We start from the raw sequence: 19,919 nt of genomic DNA on the forward strand, positions 1-19,919 counted from the left end.
TTTTTAATGTGTTGTCTTTTGTTTGGTTGTGCTTGTTGCTGTTGTGGATTTTATATCGTTCCATCATATGGATGCAATATCATGATTTGAAAGGAGTATCACAACCACCTTACCAAATGAAGCTGTTAAAAGGTACTCATGGCCATCGCCACCATCTGTGCATCTAACAACGGAGCAGCATCTAGGAGGACCCCAGATCATCTAGGGGTCATATAACCCCAGGGCTGTCCTTAGAGAGCCCTGGCGGGGTGCAGGGCCCGTGGCAAATCAGCCAGTGCGGGGCCCCCTTCCAGTTAATTCTAATGGGGGTTAAAAGAGTGAGACCTGGGGTGGTCACCCTGCTTGCCATGCTCTAAGGACAGCCTTGTATAACCCTGTCCAAAGCAGACAGTAGCCCAAATCCTACAGTCTCTGGTTTGCAAATTCTCAAAAACATTGTCTTGTCAGGCTTCAGCTTTGTTAACTCTAATTCAGCCCATGATGGCATTAGATCACTTATTCAAGGAATTGACTGCTACTCTTGGATAAGAGGTAATTAAAAAGTACTTGGATGTCATCAGTATACTGCAGGCCTGCTCAACTTAGGCCCCCCAGCTGTTTTTGGACTACAACCCCCATAATCCCCAGCCACAGTGGCCAATAGCCAGCGATTATGGGAGTTGTAGGCCAACATCTGCAGGAGGGCCTAAGTTGAGCAGCCCTGGTATACTGGATGCCATCAGTAAACTGCCATCAGTATACTGATGGCATCTCTGTCCAAAAGTTTCAAATGATTGCTCCTAGTGGCTGCATATTTGTTTGTTTCTTTGTTTAACAAACACATTTGCATACCAAAATGCAAGTCTCTGGGCAGTTTACAACAAAACAATAAAAACAACAGATAAAAAGATTAAAACATTACAACAATTTAAAATTTTAAAAATTAAAACTATTAAGAACACAATTAAAACAATAGCTAATTAAAAGCCTTGGTGAACAAATGCATCTTGACTGCCTTTTTAAAGGTTGTCAGAGATGGAGAGGCTCTTATTTCAGCAGGGAGTGTGTTCCGAAGCCTCGGGGCAGCAATGGAGAAGGCCCCTCCCTGAATAGCCACCAGACAAGCCAGTGGCAACTGCAGATGAACCTCTCCAGCTGATCTCAGTGGGTGGTGTGATTCATAGTGAAGGCGGTGTTCTCTTAAATATATATATTAAATGGGACTGGGTAGGGGGGAAATGTATTTTGCTATTCCACACAGAACAAATACCATGAGCAGCCTCTTACCTGACAAACTGGTGACAGAAGGTAGTATTGGGTACCTGGCAGAGAGCAGTCTCCCAATATTGCCTTCTGCCACCAGTCTGTCAGTTAGGAGAGGAACTATGTACTCTGTGGAAGAATGAAAGCTCCTATCCCCTGCTAGCTGAGCTGGTCCACAAAGGTCTGATGATTAGTTGTTTCAAGAGCTGCTGCAACGTGTAAGAGCAGTAAAAGATTACATATACCAAGTCACACTTCAGACAGAGGCCATTCCCAGGTTACTAAAAGAGTCTCTGTTCCAAAGCCAAGCCTGAACCCAACTGACAGGTCTATAACATCAGCTTCATTCAAAAATCCCTGAGCTGCTTTGCCTGCTTAATCAGCTTGCCCAAATACAAGAAATTTGAAATCGTTTCTGAAATTGTCAAATCAATGAATCAACAAAGCACTTTTTTTTTTTTTACACTCGGGCATATCATATCTCTCTCAAAATGACTGCTATCTCTTTGTACTGTGAGATGATGATGTTAATCATCAGTAGGAAGGACTGAAATTCCTTATACTGGCCTACATCATATCTCTACAGTCTTGCATTGCAAACTGTTGCTGATGGAAAATTGCCTTTCTCTATAATTTGTTTTAATGCCATTTTCCTAACAGAAATAATCTGTTTCACATAATCTGTTAAAATTTCATCCAGAAACCTGTGCGAAATGGTTTGGATGTGTGTGTGTGTGTGTGTGTGTGTGTGTGTGTGTGTGTGTGTGTGTTGAAATGTATGCTATTTAGCTTCCTTCCAGAAATTAGTATTTTTAACATTATTGAAGGCAGGATAATCATGTTGTTAGGAAGTTTTCTGTCTAAGTCTCTACACTAGCTGATTATTTGATTTAAAGCATTTGTGCGAGTAACCATATTTCTGTCAAAATAATTTGTTATACATTATGTTAGTGTAGGCACTAATCCAAGTAAGAATCTGCAATCTTCTGTAAGACTGCAATCCTAAACATACATAGCTAGGTAGAAAACTCTTAATGAACACAATATGACTTTCAAGTAAATGTGCATGGTGGGATTGCTGTGCACATCCCATTGAGACCAGTGGGACAAGTTGATTGTGACCAATTTAAGGTCTGTTGTTTTCAGTGGGATGTGCAGCATGATCCTTTAGCATGTTTACTCAAAAGTGAGTCTTGTTGAGTTCAGTGTACTTTATATACTTAGGATTGCAACCATAAGTCACAAAAACTTGAGCTGCATTGATGCCATATTGTTTAAAGCAACCATTTCAGATTATTCATTGAGCAATTTAATTGTGTAACTGACCAGTTCTAGATAATTATATCATTCTTTGAGTAGTTTGCTTCAACCCATCTAAAAGTTTATTTTAATACATTTATGCAAATGTATTACTTGGATGATACTTGTTTGATTTCTCACTAGTGTATGATCTCGTGTCTAAGAAATGTTTTAATCGGTATTCTATTTGAGAATAAAAATTCAAACACTGGGCAAGTATTCTGCAAATCCAACCGCTGGGATTAGCAGAGTAAATCATAGTTTGAGACATTGTTTATACTTCCACACCCTTCTCCATCCATGTTCCCAGTGTATTCCCCAAGCAAAGCATTTTGTTTTGAACTTGCATACATTATTTCTGAGGAAATAATTTTGGCCAATAGGCTGCATGAGTAAGACCCAACTTCATTTGGATACTTTAAACGCACACATGCACGCGCGCACACACACACACACACACACAGCATGCTAATTGGATACTGATTGGTTTAAGATGTACTGTGTCCTAGGACATGTTCTACAAGAGGTATAGCAAATGTTTCTTTCACAGTTGTACCTAGTTTGAATTTGTGAATATGCTTATCATAGTATTTCAAGCAGGATCGAAGGAAAGTCCCTACTTATTTGGCTGCTTCATTTCAATCATTTACATAGCAGATGTGATCTTGCATGCACAAAGCAAAAAGGTGTGTGGGTGGGTGTGTACACAGCGCATCTCTCAAGATGGTAGTCGAGACTCAAAGCTCTAAGTACACCAGCACAGAATGAAGCTCAAAACGGTCTGTAAGAATCATCCCTGCCCGCCCCATAGGTATGCATTGAGAATGCATAGGTCCCTGCACAGTGGTAAGGTAGAGGAGAAGTGGTGGTAGAGGCAGGCATGTTGGCTGTTTGAATTCTAGGTGCCACCTTCACCTGGGACAGCGTCCCACCTCCCTTCACAAAGGCCAGTAGAAACAAATGTCCAGTGAGCATAAGGATAAGAAGCTAGAAAAACAAAGGGCTGGTACAGACTCACGTGGAACTACAATAAAACACTGGTTCCATGCTACATCCCCAAGTCTCGGGAGCAAGCCTTTCCTGTCCCCAGCCTGTGCAAGCATCTACTTCTGCTTTAGGTTATAATAAGCCAAGATCAGTCATGATGATTGAACCAACTGGTTTTGGTTTATTTCTGGAGTGTCTAACTTTGCGCCCCCGCCCCCTGACACACACACCTTTGGCCATTGTGGCTGCCTAGCAAGCATGAGGTTGCCAGTTCGAATCCCCGCTGGTATGTTTCCCAGACTATGAGAAGCACCTATATCGGGCAGCAGTGATATAGGGAGATGCTGAAAGGCATCATCTCATACTGCGCAGGAGATGGCAATGGTAAAACCCCTCTTGTATTTTACCAAAGAAAAACCACAGGGCTCTGTGGTTGCCAGGAGTCAACACCGACTCAAGGGCACACTTTACCTTTTTACTTTAATGTATTCCAACCTTCTTCCTAGAAATAAACTGCAATCTATAACTCACTTCAAATCATGGTTAAGGATCACAATTTATTTCAAGTAAGTAGGTTAGAATAGTGAAGTTCAGTTGGTTTGGATGTCAGAATCAGCCTTGGTTTATTGTAGATGCTCATGCAGGCAGGGGATAAAAGCACGGCTTAGAGATATTGCATAAAACCAGGCTTTAATTATGGTTCCACATGACATTCAATCTGGCCCAAAGCATCATCAACACTAACTCTTAACACTGACAATTTAAAGACCAAATACAACCTCTATTGTTTTAATGTTAAGTTAAAACAAATCCTTCTCCCTCTCCCTTGATTTTTTCTGTATGGGGATGGCAGTTCTTGAGGGAGAGCTCAAGATGGCAATTTAGTATTTTGTGCATCTTGTTAAGCAGTTTTTATTTCATGGAGGGTTTTTGGGGGGGGACTGATGGTTAGCCATGTTCATTGTTATTATTGAGGTCACTTCTTCAAACCACAATTTTAGCTAGCAGCTATTTTTCTTATCAGAATGCTTTGCATATATGTATAGGGCCACAGGTAGTCTTCAATTTCAATATTTTACCCATTTTCAACATGTTGAAATTGGCACACACAAGAGCCTTCTTAAATACACATATTATAGTGGCGCCATTCACACTATGATAGTTATGAAGTTCTGTCAGAATTTCTAGTATGTTCCCTGTTGAGGTTTTAAAACTTGGCATAAAAATGCATTTGGCAAAAATGACCTTTATGTTGTTTTTGTAAGTATGCGGGGAAGGGGCAATGTGATCCTGAGACTAGAGCTTGGAACTAAAAATTATATGTTTACACCTCACATTACTAGAGGGAAGTCTGCATACCCGTTGTCAAGACTGAGCCAGAAATGCATGATCAGATGTATGAGTATGAAAATATTGGGCCTGATCCAGCCACATTAAGCATGTTTAAGTCCAATTGATTTCAGTGGGAGAGTTAAGAATACGTTTAAATCCCTCTTTGAAATCGATGGATCTTAAAGGTGCTCAACTTTGGTTGGATCATGCTCCTAGTAAATTATTTTGCATATATATTCTGAAAGTCCTGTTATTCTTGGTCAAGATTCCTTTGTGCCTGATCAAAATATAAACACACATTTTGACTTCAATCCTGCAATTATTTGACTTAATCTTAGAGCAGAGAATTGTAAAATGCCATGTTTCACATACACATACAGAATTGGGATCTCAGTGCACAGGCTTGTAATGCTTTCTAAAACAAGTCACTCAGGATGACCATGTTCTTGTTTTCACATCTCGGTGGGCTTTTCCAAACTGATCAACAGACCTGCATTTTATCCTTTCTATGTTGCTCCTGCAAGCCCCAGCAAGATCCAACATCAAAAGGGAGAGGCCATAGCTCAGTGGTAGAGAGCATGCTTTGCACTTAGAAAATTCCAGGTTGGACTGAGAGAGACTCCTTCTGAAATTCTGGAGAACTGTTGCCAGTTAATGTAGACAATACTGAACTAGATGGACCACTAGTCTGAGTTGGTATAAGACAGCAGCTTCCTGTGTCCAGAATAGCATAATATTCGGCCCAGGGCAATAACTGAAGGAACATCCTTCAGGAGTAGGAGTTGGAGTTGCTTTGCTGTGATATAAATTACAAATAACTATTACTGCACACTCATTAAAGATCAAAACATAGAATATTCTCTCAGTTATTTGATATACAATCTTAATGCCTTTATGAACATACTAGTATTTTTAAGCCCGTTATGATAACGGGCGCTAGCTTTCTATCCCGTCTTTTCTGTCTCTCTCTCTCTCTCTCTTCCTGTCTCTTTTTTCCCCCCTTGTCCCCTCTCTCTTTTTGTTTTTTGTTTTGTTGTTGTCTCTGTTTTTGTTCTTCCTTATTTTGCTTTTACTTTTTGGGGTGTGTGTGTGTGTGTGTGGATGAATAACGGCCAAAATGGCCCATGAGAAGGTGGCCGCCCCTGCCTATCGCCCTCCCACGCACCCAGCTGCCGGAGCCCACCTTACCCGCTCCAGCCCGAAGGAGAAGAGAGGAACTCGGGAACAGAGCTATTCTCTGTGTTAAGCTGCTGCCCATACTGTCGCAATGGACGCAATAGGCGTCCTTTGTGTCCATAGTGGCAGTTTGAGCAGTTACTTAGCACAGAGAGGAGCTCTGCTCGTGAGCTCCTCTCTTTTCCCTCGGGCTGGAGCGGGTAAGGTGGTTTTCGACAGCTGGGAGGGCGATAGGCGGGGGCGGCGACCTTCTCATGGGCCATTTTCGCCCTTAATCTTTTTTGGGGGGGAGCGGGGAAGGTGATTTTGGGCAGCTGGGAGGGCGGGTGAGCAGGCGGCGGCGGCTGTGAGCGGGCGGGGGCCTCGTTGGCGGCTTCGCCGCCACCTTGCCCAGGTTCATTTTGGGCAGCTGGGAGGGCGGGTGAGCAGGCGGGGGCGACGGCTGTGAGCGGGCGGGGGCCTCGTTGGCGGCTTCGCCGCCACCTCGCCCAGCTTCCCTGTCCCCCGTCTCGGTCTTCCCCCATCGCCATTGCCCTCGCCTTTTTCAGGGCGGCCGCTTCTGGTTGCCTCGGCCTCCTCTCGCCGTGCCGCAGCTCATGGCCGAGGCGGCAGCTCTGCCGCCGCCTCGGCCACTTTCCCCCGCTGCCACACACCGGCTAATGGCCGCCCGTGCTGTGGGACACTGGTGTCTGAGGTCCTGTGTCCCTTGGGCTCTTCTGGGCCTGCGCTTCGCGCAGGCCCAGAACAGCCCAGGGAGGCAGGGACGCAGATCCCCAACATTCCAAAGCCACGGCCACTCACTTAGCCTTTTATTATATAGGATAATATTGCTATTTAAACATATATTACATGCTTTAATATATCAAACACATTTTTCTACTTTCTATATAAACTGAGTAGCTTCCTGCACAGCTTCCTATGATTTGAGGGAATTAGGACCACAAGGTAGTCAACGTGCTCCTTATGGTGGGATAAATATGGATGAAGGCATTGTTGTCAGAGGGTAGAGGCAGAGGATTCTGAAGAAGCTCATTAGGTTCATGTCACTATAACTGACTGCTGTAGTCCCTTCTGTCTGTTCCCCACTGCAAGAAACTGTTAAATACATAAAATTTATTTCGAATAAGACGGTAGTATAAGGGGGATGAGATACACATTTCCACACTTCAAAGCTTTTCCCCCCAATGACCTTTTTTAATGCGCAATTAAAAGTTTAAAAGTTTAAAAACATTCAAAAATTTAAAAACTTAACTAAAACACCGATGTAGCAAAATAGCAAACATTTTGATGTAAGACATCATCCTCAGTGCTATACAAAGGCGGCTGAGTCTTGTTCTTAAATACAACTCCACACCACGATTTAGCTAAAGAACTGAAGGCTATTGACCAATTCTGTGCAGCTCCCAATATCACGTACAGGAAAAAACAGTGGAACACAAAAGCATAATGCAGTTCATGGACTCAATCACCAATGAATTTCATTGCCTCCCTCATTTCCTCTTTAACATTTATAGTTGGGTGCAACTGTTCTATCTATCTATCTATCTATCTATCTATCTATGGCTTCTCTGATTTTTCGTTTCCTCACATCTGTCTCCACAGCCAAGGTGAATATCTTTGTATTCACTACTCTGCCTTGATGTTGCCCATGGTTTTGTTCTATCTCTATGCTGTATGTCTACCAGATGTTCCTTATATCTTTTTATCAGGGGTCAACCAGTTTCACCAATATAAAACTGCATGCACTCCAAGCACACCATTTTATATATCACCCCTTTTGTCTGACACCTCCCCTCTTTATTCTCACAAATAAGGCAGTCTTCAACTTCACATTTATTATCATACAGTCTTGATTTTACTAAGTGCTGTCTCATGGTAATCAGACCTGTACAAATAACATTCACTTCCAAGCCATGTTTCATTGAAAAAACTTTAAAATTTATTTAACAATAATGAACTTAAAAATTAGCTGGGTATCTTAGAATGCCAGTACGAGTACCAGATTTCCAAACTGTTACAGCATAGTCTTGTTGTAGATGAGTGGATATATGCAGCTTTCTTTGTCCTAGTGTATTGCATGGTTAATTTGACTGCATATGGAACCACCACAAGAGCCTAGCAAAAAGTGCACAAGAGAGAGAAAGAGAACACATGCACTGAGTTTAGGCTTCCTTCTAAGTTAGGGGTGTGTGTGTGTGTGTGTGTGTGTGTGTGTGTGTGTGTGTGTGTACGGGTAGGGAGAACAGGGCTAATGAGGGAGCCTGGAGACCGTACGAAGTAGGCAGATTATGCAGTCATGTGGTACAGTTTTGTATATATATAGAGATTTCTTCTTATAGGCAGGTCTGTTGAGAAAAAGTGAGCACTGAACCTTTCTTCAGTTGGAGAGGCACTTCTCATTTATAAGGCTGCCCTAACAGATGAGAAATTGCATGCCATTTCCACAGAAATCTATTGCCCTCTGCTGGCTGCAGTTTGATTGCGCTGAATAACACATCCTTATTCTTATAAAACACCTGTAGACTAACCTCAGAAAGAACGTCAATATAAAGCAAAGAGGTCACTTGAATAATTTGGACTTTAGGATTGTTTTTGGAGGCAATACAATATCATGTAACTTCATACATGTTTTAATAGCAAGACAAAAATGAAAAAAGCAAACATAAGAACAGCCCTGCTGGATCAGGCCCAAGGCTCATCTAGTCCAGCATCCTGTTTCGCATAGTGGTCCACCAGATGCAGCTGGAAGCCACAGGCAGGAGTTGAGGGCATGCCCTCTCTCCTGCTGTTACTCCCCTGCAACTGGTACTCAGAGGCATCCTGCTTTTGAGGCTGGAGGTGGCCTATAGCCCTCCAACTAGTAGCTGATGATAGACCTCTCCTCAATGAAGTTATGCAAACTCCTCTTAAAGCCTTCCAGGTTGTTAGCTGTCACCACATCTTGTGGCAGAGAATTCCACAAGTTGATTATGCGTTGTGTGAAAAAGTACTTCCGTTTGTTGGTCCTAGATTTCCTGGCAATCAATTTCATGGGATGACCCTGGTTCTAGTATTATGTGAGAAGAATTTCTCTCTATCCTCTTTCTCCACACCACGCATGATTTTATAGACCTCTATCATGTCTCCCCACAGTCATTTTTTTCTACACTAAATAGCCCCAGGTGTTGTAGCCTTGCCTCTTAAGAAAGGAGCTCTAGGCTTCTGAGTCGCCACCAGACATACTGGTGGTTACTGGAGATGGACCTCCTCAGATGACCGTAGTGTGCGGTCGGGGTCATGCAGAAGAAGGCTCTCTCTAAGGTAAGTTGGGCATAAGCCATTCAGGGCTTTAAAGGTAATAACCAGCACTGTGTATTTTGCCCGGAAACATATTGGCAGCCAGTGCAACTGTTTCCAAACAGGCATAATATGGACTCTACGAGTTGCCCTGGAGACCAGCCTGGCTGTCACATTTTGAACTAACTGAAGCTTCCGAACTACATATAAAGGCAGCCCCACATAGAGCACATTGCAATAGTCAAGTCTGGAGGTTACCAGCTGGTGCACCACTGTTTTGAGGTCGTACTCTTCAAGGATTGGCCGCAGCTGTTGAATCAGCCAAAGCTGATAGAAAGTACTCCTGGCCATGGCCTCCATCTGAAATACCAGGGTGAGGCCTGGGTCCAGGAGTACTCCCAAGCTGCGTACCTGCACCTTGCGGGGGAGTGTAACCCCATCCAGCACAAGGAGATCTAATTCACCCCTCAGATTCTGAACCACTACAATGAGCACCTCCATCTTGCTTGGATTCAGCTTCAATTTGTTATTCCTCATCCAGCCCATTACTGCCTGTAGGCAGGCATTTAGGGAATGAACACCATTTCCTGATGATTCAGATGAAAAAGAGAAGTAGATTTGGGTGTCATCAGCATACTGATAACACCCAGCACCAAAATTCCTGATGACCTCACCTAGCAGTTTCATGTAGATATTAAAAAGCATTGGTGACAGAATGGAGCCCTGCAGGACTCCATATAACACCTCCGGTTTTGAGGAGCAACTGTCACCAAGCTCCACCATCCGGAATCTACCCGAGAGATAGGAGTGGAACCACTGCAAAGCAGTGCCTCCTATCCTCAACTCCCTCAGGCGACCCAGAAGGATACCATGGTCGATGGTATCGAATGCCACCGAGAGATCCAAAAGAACCAACAGAATCACATTCCCTCTGTCGATTCCCTGGTAAAGGTCATCCATCAGGCCGACCAAGGCTGTCTCAACCCCATAGCCTGTTCTACAGCCAGTTTGAAATGGGTCTAGATAATCAGTTTCCTCCAAAACCGCCTGGAGTTGGTCAGTCACCACCCTCTCAATCACCTTGCCCAACCAAGGGAGATTGGAGATTGGCCTATAACTATCCATCGCTGCGGGATCCAGGGAAGGCTTCTTAAGAAGAGGTCTAACTATTGCCTTCTTCAAACATGGAGGCCCCCACCCCGGAGGAATATCCCTTGTGCCAGAGGATATGGGCTCATCTTCCACGGAAGGGGTCCCTTCTAAAGGAGCATTTCCCTCTTCCTAAGACCAATGTCCTCCTTGCCCAAGACCTACATTCTCCCTGACAGCAGAGGAGCTATCAGCGCTGGAGTGGAATGCCTCTACCACATCCCTGAAGGTCTCATCCGCATGTTTCTCTGTCTCTCTGAGCTTCTCCAGATCCGCCACCTTGATCTCAAGGGAATAAATTTGTTCCCGGAGAGCCAGGAGCCCCTTGTACCAAGCACACACCCATGACTTCTGCCCATGGAGCAAATAGTCATACATGTGGCACTCTGTGCAATACACTGGGAAGTGCCTCCTCCACTGCTGACTTTCCATCTTCATACTGGTTTTGTTGGCTGTTTACAGTATTTAGAGATAGCTTATTAGAAGGATAGGTCTCAGCTATAATGGTCAGCTATTTAACTGTCCAAACAGCCTTTTTCAAGAATATGAGGGAGGGATTTGAGGGAGGGTTCATGGAACCAGTCAAGCTATTTATTTTTCTGTACTACAGCTTTTTCTGTACTACAGCTAGAGAAGTGCAATGTTTCTCACCACCATGCCCAAATACTTATTTAAGACTGGTTGAAAAAAGAATAAATCGAAGGCAGATTTCAGGGCCTTCCTCATAATGAGGCAAGCAGAGATGGTCACCTCAAGTGGCAAATTATTAGGGAGTGGTGGAAGGCAGTGATGGCCGCATCCGGCCCACTGTTGCATCCTCCTCAGTTACCTCACCTGCCCACTCCCATTCCTCCACCACCACTACCTTGCTCAGCAGCAGTGCTTGAACAGCTGCTTAGTGTGCTGTATTTGAGAAGGAGGGTGGAGAAGACGTATGGAAGCGAGAACATTGTACACAACCATTCTCTTCTCTGCCATCTTTCCTCTTCTATTAAAATACAACACAGAGAGGAAGATAATGCAATAGTTTTTAATATGTTGCCACTGAGGTGGACGGTGGCAGTGGGAACTGGGCAGCATTTGGCACTCCACCTCAGGCACCCAACTGCAATGACTGGCAGGCCTATAGTATGTCCCAGAGAACCTGAACACAGTGAAAATGGCCCTTAATGAGCTATTTTGAAAGAAGGGAACCCACATTAAACTCCAGCCTGAGAAAAAGAGCTGACAATGCTGCCAGATGCAATAAATAAATAAGAGTATTTAAGAACACTTTTGAGCTTCAGGATGCAACCTGTCCTATTAATTTAGCATGTTAATTCCAGCCACTATGTGAGGACGTAAATGAAGACTGGGCAGAAATTATCAACCTCTTGAGACAAAAAACTCAGTATCAACCCTTAACTTGAAATATATAGCTGGTACAGCTAATGAAGCCATGAAGCTGGGGATGGAGCAATAGTTAAAATATACATTATCTAAGACCCCAAAGGTACTACTGTTAAAATATGTGGGCTAGGGAAAACTGTGATACACATCTGAATTTTGTGAGCCCAGAGAATCCCAGAATCTCAGAAGGGGCAATACATGATGAGCTTTCTGGTGAGCTGGTTTTCTGAATTACTGCTAGAATTTTCCATCACTGTTGATGACTTTTTAAAAGTACATAAAGAACTATTCCCAGAGCCAAGGAGCCACTGAGATCTACTCTCTGCAAGTTATAATGCTCATTTCACCTTTAAAGAAATGTCCCTACATGAACTCTAACAGCTGAAGGACATATATTACTAAGGAGACCCAGTACTTATCCTCCAAGATATCTGTCCTGAAATGCTAAGATGCAGAGGAGCCTTTAGGCCACATACTAACCAGCTCCTGGATTCAGGGCAGCTTCATTACACAGAGAAATGCAAGCTCCTTTCGCTCGTTGAAACTGGAAGACCAGCAGAACTACAAAAGCCAGAAGAGGTAAAGTACCACATGTACCCAGCTCTCCAAGATCTTCAAATCTGCATTCTGAAAAACAAGAAACCAAAGTTGGAAAAAGAAACAGTTAACCTTCAGGCATCTCCTCAGTTCCCAAGATCAGCCAAAGCTTTATAGGAGGTTGCATTTAACCCTTTGTTGTCTGGTTTTGCAATGATTCCCCAAAAGGTAATTGTAAAAGTTGTATGGAAAATCTAGACTTTCTCAGATATGTTATCCTATGTTTATTATAGATAGATGCTCCTTCCCTGGCATCTCCAAGACAGGAAGGACTGAGAGAAACTTCTGCCTGCAACCTTGGAGAAGCTGCTGCCAGTCTGGGTAGACGATACTGAGAGAGATGGACCAATAGTTTGACTCAGTAGAAGGCAGCTTCCTGTGTTCCTGGTTGCAGTATTAACTGAATCAAATCAGGCTTATATTGCATGCTTATTGTGTTTAAGCAAATTAATCACTGGTAGAGTAGAAAGGGGGAGGTCTGGGAATTCTTTTGCATCCCTGCCGAAACAACCCCTTGAGTAGTAGCTTTTCAAACCTAAGATGTGGTGCTTCATTGTTGCAGTGCCTTAGCAGTTGATTTAAGATGTTATGTTTGCATTTGTAGGCTTCTTTTTAGTAGCTAGTAGTTTTGGCAGTAAAGCTAGGGAGGCTTTCCTACAAAAGAGAATAGCAACTATAGAATCAATGAAAACATATTTGCTAAATGTAAAAAGTCTAGGCAATCCAATTAAAAAGCAAAGGATGTCCAACAGTATTAAAAAAAGAAAGCCGATATAGGGTAGCATCCCAACTAGCTTGTTGTTTGTTCATTGTTAAATGTATATACCTCCTTTCGTAACAAATTTATCTCTAGGTGGTATGATTGAGAGAGAGAGAGAGAGAGAGAGAGAGAGAGAGAGAGAGAGAGAGAGAGAGAGAGAGAGATATTATTTTTATAGCTCGCATGTTTTTTATATATATATATATATATATATATATATATATATATATATATATATATAAAACAAACATAAGAGCTATAAAAATCAATAACTCACAGACAATCAATAACACCATAAAATACAGCAACAAAAGCAGTGCCAACAGCCAAAAAGAAAGCAGCACCACTTAAAGGTCAAAGAGTTGAATAGCTAGGTCTTTACCTCCCTCTTAAAGACAGCATGGGAAGCCAAAGATCAAATGTCAGCCAGGAGGGCATTCCAAAACTTGGTGTAAATGTCTGAGAAGACCCTGTCCCACATGCACGACAATTTAGCCTTCCTCAGCATTGGCACATAGATCAAAGCCTCCTCCAATGATCTTGTCAGGAGGGCAGAAATGTTTGGGAGCAGATGTACAGGGCCACTGTGTTGAATATCCAGGGCCCAACCCATTAAGGACTTTAGTGCAGCTCTTTAAAATGGATATAATATGGTCCCAGTGGGCAGCTGACAAGCCCTGGCTGCCGTATTTTGTACCAGCTGCAGTTTCTGAATAATTTGCAAGGACAGCTCCACCTAGAGCACATTTCAATAATCCAGTTGTGACATGACTAAGGCATGTGGGTAACCGTGTCCATATCCAGCACACTAGCATAAACTGTGCAAAAGCACCCATGGCCACTGCCAGAGGCGGATCTAGGGAAAATAGCGCCTAGGGCAAGCACTGAAATTGCGCCCCCTGTCCAAACATCTGACACCCATCTTTCAGATAATTTTACCATAATATCAGCTCGAAAATACAACTCAAGCTCGTTATCTTTTAATATTTCAAAAATTATTTAGCAGTGGACGTAGCCAGACCAAAATATGCTGGACAATGACAAATTTCAGTATGCTGGGGCTCATGAAATACCCATATACTTTGTGGAGGTGTACTTGGAAAACTAAACAGAAGTGCCTGTCTAATTCTCTACTATGAATTGTAGCATCACTATTACATAAGTTTTAAAAATAAATGGAGAATTTGACTTTTCCCAGATACTCTGAAAATAATTAAAGGATATGCAGAGTAATCTGTGTCACTGCTTGGAATATAGTCTAGTATTTCTTGCTCTCTTTCTCTCATTTTAACTTTCTTTCTGAAACTCCCAGTGGGCCTTAATACTAAGGATTTCACACTGATTTAAAAAAAACCTCACCATTCCCCCTCCCCCTGCTAGCCTCTTAATTCACCGCCACAGCCCGCCCCGGGCTGATTTTGGGGCCTATTCGGGCCTGAAAAGATCAGCGTGGTGGCCATTTTGGAGGCTGCAATGCATGCTCAAATGGCCTCTGTGAGGCCTGGCGAGGCCTAGGGCCTCGCAGGGACCATTCGAGCATGTGTGGTGGCTATTTTATATATCTATATCTATATCTATATCTATACACACACACACACATAATGGCCGCTGAAAACAAAATGGCCACCGCAATGCTCAAATGGCCTCTGCGAGGCCTGGCATGGCCTAGGGCCTCGCAGAGGCCATTTGAGCATCCTTGGTGGCCATTTTGTTTTTGGTGGCCATTTTTAATTTTTTTTAAAAAAAATTAAGAAATGGCACCCGGGGCACGTGCCCTGCCTGCCCCACCCTAGATATGCCCCTGGCCACTGCCTCTACCTGTGCATCCAAAAACAAAGACAGGTTTAGCAGTACCCCCAAACTATGTGCCTGCTCTTTCAAGGAAAGTGCAACCCCATCCAGAGCCAGTTGAATCCTTTCATCCTGATTGGCTCTTCTACTGACCAACAGCACATCCAGCTTGTCTGGTTGCATTCTCAGTTCACTAGACCACATTCACCATCAGTGCCTCCAGCCTCCATTTCAGAACATTCACTGCCTCCCTAGGATCAGATGACAGAAAGAGAGAGCTGAATATCATCTGCATATTAATGACACTTTTACCCAAATCTCTGGACAATCTCTCCCAATGGTTTCATGTAGATGTTAAGCAGCATGAGGGACAAAACAGAACCCTGCAGGACCCCACAGATGCACCACCTTCTGGAGTCTGCCATCAAGGAAGGACCAGAGCTGATCCAAAGCAATGCTTCCAATCTCCATACTTAAGAAGATGACTAGAAGGATATCATGGCTGATGGTATTGGATCTACTGAGAGGTCCAGCAGAACCAACAGGGATGCATTTATTTCATCAAGTTCCAGACATAAGTTATCCAAGACGACAAAGCAGTTTCAGTCCCAAAACACTGTGCAGAAGTGATATTGAAAAGGGTCTGGATAATCTGTATCATCCAAGAATCTTGCTTTGCAGTTGCACAGCCATCACATGCTCTATCACCTTCCCAAAAAGGGGAAGGTTTGAAACAAGTCTATCCAGGTTGGAGGAATCAAGGGAGGGCTTTTTTAAATAGTCTTACCACTGTCTTAAAACTTGTTGGTATTTTTGCCTTCCCTTAATCAGGAGTTGTTAATTACTTTCAACCACTTAAGTGTTCCTTTCCTGGCAGATTTGAATAGCCATTGAGGGCTAGACACTAGAGTGCATGATGTTGCTCACATGCTGCCCAGGAACTTGTCCACTGTACTGCCTCAGGCTGCTCTTACTTAAACAAATCCACCACTATAGCGCTTGGCAGTGCCTGAGGCAAATCTCCTGGAACTGCCAAAACTCTGGCATCCAAGTTGACAGGGATGCAAATAACCTTCCTTATCTGCAAAGTGGCATACAAACTGATAACGCAGACTGATGGTTCCTCCCCCATTACATGGGGATGTGTGAAGCAATGAATTTGCCATGTAAAACATCTCTACAGGCCTTCAATGAGCAGATGTAATGGAGATAGGGAGAAAAACATCCATTTGCCACTCCCACTCCCAAAGAGTAGTTCCCAAAACGGGCTGTACAACGTATTTTGTTGGATTCATTAAAACCTTGCCTCCAGCATCACTCCAGCCATTTAAATTGTTTCATTGACCTAAGCTCCAAGAAAAACCAAGGTATGGAATGAGCTCCATCAAGCAGAAGTGAGCATTTTGGAACAATTGTGTCAATAGCTCAGGCTGCCTACACATTCCAGAGATTCATTAGGACAGGGGTTCCCAGGGGGTCAGGAACAACTTAAAACAGGGTCCCCAAAAAATCTCAAGAGGGAGCTGTTGAGAGGTCAGAGGCTTTACCCAACATGTCCAAGGCGTGGAGAAAGTCAAGGATGATGGGAGGCAGACAGGAGCTGAAAACCATCTTGCTCCTCTGCTGTTTACAAAGCCAAAAGCAGGCACAACAGTGGCATTTCTTTGACTGATAAGCATGCTTATCACCTGTCAACTCACCCACACAGGCCTCCACCAAATTCAGTCTGAGCTCACTCTACCAGAGCAATGGCAGCCTCCACTGCTTTAGACAAAAAATGTTCTGCTGCATGTCATCTGTCAGGTGACTGCATGGGCACAGTCCACTTCTTTCACCACGCATTATGAACTAGATGTGAAGGCATGTCAAGACACAGCTTTTGGCAGAACAGTGCTTAATTCCAGTGATTGCCTTCTCTCCACCAAGTAAGTTTGCTTGTGACGCACCTACTGATGTGAACCACAGAGACCACAATGACGAACATCAAGTTGCTTACCTGTAACTTGGTTTTTCTAGTGGTCATTTCTGAGTTCACACACCCACCCTTCCTCCCCAGTGCAGTTTTTTTAAGATTGGCAGACACTTGAACTTAGAAAAATCAGTCACTGTACCACAGAAGGGGGCAGAGCTCCCACCAAAGCTACAGCAGGGAATAAAAGTTCTAGAAGGTTCTTCCACATATGCTCAAGAGCCCATCATTGTGAACTGACAAATGACCATTAGAATAACCCAAGTTAAAGACAAGCAACCCAATGTTCTCCCCCTACTTCCTTTTATCCTCACAACCACCATATGAGGTTGGGCTGAAAAACAGTAGTTGACTCAAGTTCACCCAGTAAATAGTAGCTTGATCATAGATTGCAGTCCATTAAGACTGTATTTTTTTAGTTTCTAGTGCCCTGTGTAAGAGGAGTGAATTTTATTTTCCTTGCAAATATTTTCTCTATTTTATGTATGTATGTATTACATTCATATACCAAAAATTGGTGTGTCACGGCAGTTTAAACAAAAGTAAATTATGAAAATTATGAAGTTTGAAAGAAAAATGACTGATACAAGCTGCTATATTGATTGCAAGTATATGTTTTGTTCCAGAAGGAATGTAACACAATAGGGATGTATGTTCTGATACTTTGAGTGCTTCTTTATATATTACTAAGGCACAGCTCCAGTGTGATTATCTTTTTACCTGTGTGTAAAATCATACAGAAATCATTTTTATCACAAAGTTTTAAAATTATATGAAATGTATTTTAATATAAAAATAAAAATAAGCACCAGAATCTTGCATGTACATTGCTGTAATTTATACCTTATGTTTTAAGTCATGAAAAAATAAGCACCAGAATTCAAGTAGCTTCATGCAAAACAGCATTTTATCCTAAAAATTGCCATAAAGACTTTGTAATTGATTGAGGATCATCTCACTTCAACTTCAGCCTCCTTACAAAGCTCAGTAAAGCTGCTATGATCAAAGCTCCACAACTTCATATTTTTTTTCTTATGTTGGTAATGTGTCTGAGCTGAATACTAATGAAATGAGAAATCTGCATATGTTTAGATAACATTTCAGTTGATCTAAGAACATATCAATGACCAGTAGAGTGGGATGGTAGAGTGGGAGAGAGTCTCACTGCCCAAGGAAATAACCCTGTTTGCTCTGTTGCTCTAATTGCTGATACGACTCCTACTACCATATTAGTAAATTAAACTCTGATGTTAACTAGATCAAGCAGATTCTGGTCCAGTCAATTTCACTGCTAAGGAAAATTGTGCTTTTTAATTTCAGTAAAGGGCTGCATGGATATGCACCCCTCCTTTCACATACTTCTAAACAAATGTTTTAAAACATGTTTAAGGTTTGAATCTGGATCTGGCAGTGTTACTTATCAGGGTACTATCTAATGGGGGCGGGGGTGTTGCTTATAACAGACCAATATTAGTAGAAGGCATTTGTAACAATTCTGGTCATGTTTCTGGAGGCTTGTTTCTGCTTGATGTCATGAAAACCTGCAAAACGAGTTTGATCACAGACCATGGCACCATACAAAAAATAGAACATGTGCCACGGTAGACATATGCTGCTTTTCTATACTGCATCAATGTCTCTTTTTTTAAAAAGACAGCTGTCTGTACACAGTGGCTGACATCAAGATGAATGCTGTGCTAGACAGACAAACAAAATTGCATACATACAAGAAGGTCACATAGCTGCATGGATGTGCAAAGTTGCACAATCTCTTGTACTTTATTCCACTTATGCAAGCATTGCATTTGTGCCAGAAAGGATAACAGAGCAGAGGATGACATCTAAACTAGTGTTGTGCTAGCACAATGAGAGAAATTATACACACTGAAGTTTACAGAGTTGCCTAAAAGTTGTGGTGCTCTGCAATGTTGCACTACTGCTAATGGAAGACCTACTCCAGGACATTTTCAAGGTTGTGCAGCATGTTGCACAACACACCGCAAGACGTGTCAACATCTTCCACTAACGAAGGGGCTAATCTGGAACAGTTATTCCTTTTGTGCAAAATCCCCATGCTACATCCTTGCACTAGTGCAACAGTATTGCACTAGCACAACACTAGTCCAGAAGGCATGCTCTTGTCTTAGTGCAACGTTCTTGCACTAGTGCATGTTTGTGCATTAGTTCTGATATTAGCTAGTGTTGGGTGTACATGTAGCACTCCAGCATTTTTTGAAGAAGTGTATATGTTGTAACTAAGCTGCTTGTTCTCATTTTAAGACAGTTCTTAAAAGATACCATCATCCCAGGGTTCTGGGTCTTGCACCTCCATAGTGACTCTCATGAGCGATGTCTCCAGGTAGAGGATCAAGAGTCCAGAGTGAGGCTTCTGTGAGGTTGCCTGGTTTTTGTGTTCGTTTTTTTTTTCCCCTAAGGAAAACAAAACCAGAATTATGGCAGAGTTTTTCCCCTCACTCAGCAGAATTCATAGATTATTTGTTTGTGGTTATTATATATACACATGCATAGCTAGGGTTAATCCTTTTAACGTGTACTGTAACTGTACCTTGTATTAATGATTTTTATTTCTTGTACAATATAATACACTGTCTCGCTCTAGTAAATTATTCTGAGGACTGATTATATATAAAATTTATATTCATTGTACTTTCAGAAACTAGCTCCTGGAGTGAGTCAATTTGCCTATACCTGTGTACAAGATCACCCAATATGGGCTAATCAGCAGTTCTGGGAAACAACCTTTTACAGTGATGTGCAAAATCAAATTCGTTCCCTCTATCTCTCAGCTAAGGAGGACAATCACCTACAACACTTAAAGCAGAAGGTAAGGTAGACAATAATCTAGAAGACAAATTTAACAAAAAGGAAAAAACTAAAGCTGTTGGCATGTACTTTCAGAAAAGCTGTAGCACTGTAAGGTATAGTAAATTG

General features: G+C 42.6%; 1 protein-coding gene and 1 long non-coding RNA gene across 14 annotated transcripts in view; one reads left to right on the forward strand and one right to left on the reverse strand.

Annotated features, from left to right (window-relative positions):
• Positions 1–19,919, forward strand: part of SBF2 (SET binding factor 2) — a 510,140-nt gene that overhangs the window by 372,042 nt on the left and 118,179 nt on the right. For all 13 annotated transcript variants that reach the window (XM_053274763.1, XM_053274792.1, XM_053274810.1 and 10 more), the window contains one exon: positions 19,642–19,812. In XM_053274763.1, the coding sequence (XP_053130738.1) occupies positions 19,642–19,812 (171 nt within the window). The remainder of the gene's footprint in view (positions 1–19,641; positions 19,813–19,919) is intronic.
• LOC128335972 (uncharacterized) lies at positions 7,959–19,378 on the reverse strand. Its single transcript, XR_008311796.1, has 4 exons — positions 19,266–19,378; positions 15,152–15,249; positions 12,331–12,477; positions 7,959–8,151 (listed from the first exon to the last, which is right to left on the reverse strand). It is a non-coding gene; the product is annotated as an uncharacterized LOC128335972 (long non-coding RNA).

This window comes from Hemicordylus capensis, chromosome 1 (assembly GCF_027244095.1).
Source record: "Hemicordylus capensis ecotype Gifberg chromosome 1, rHemCap1.1.pri, whole genome shotgun sequence".
NCBI lineage: Eukaryota > Metazoa > Chordata > Lepidosauria > Squamata > Cordylidae > Hemicordylus > Hemicordylus capensis.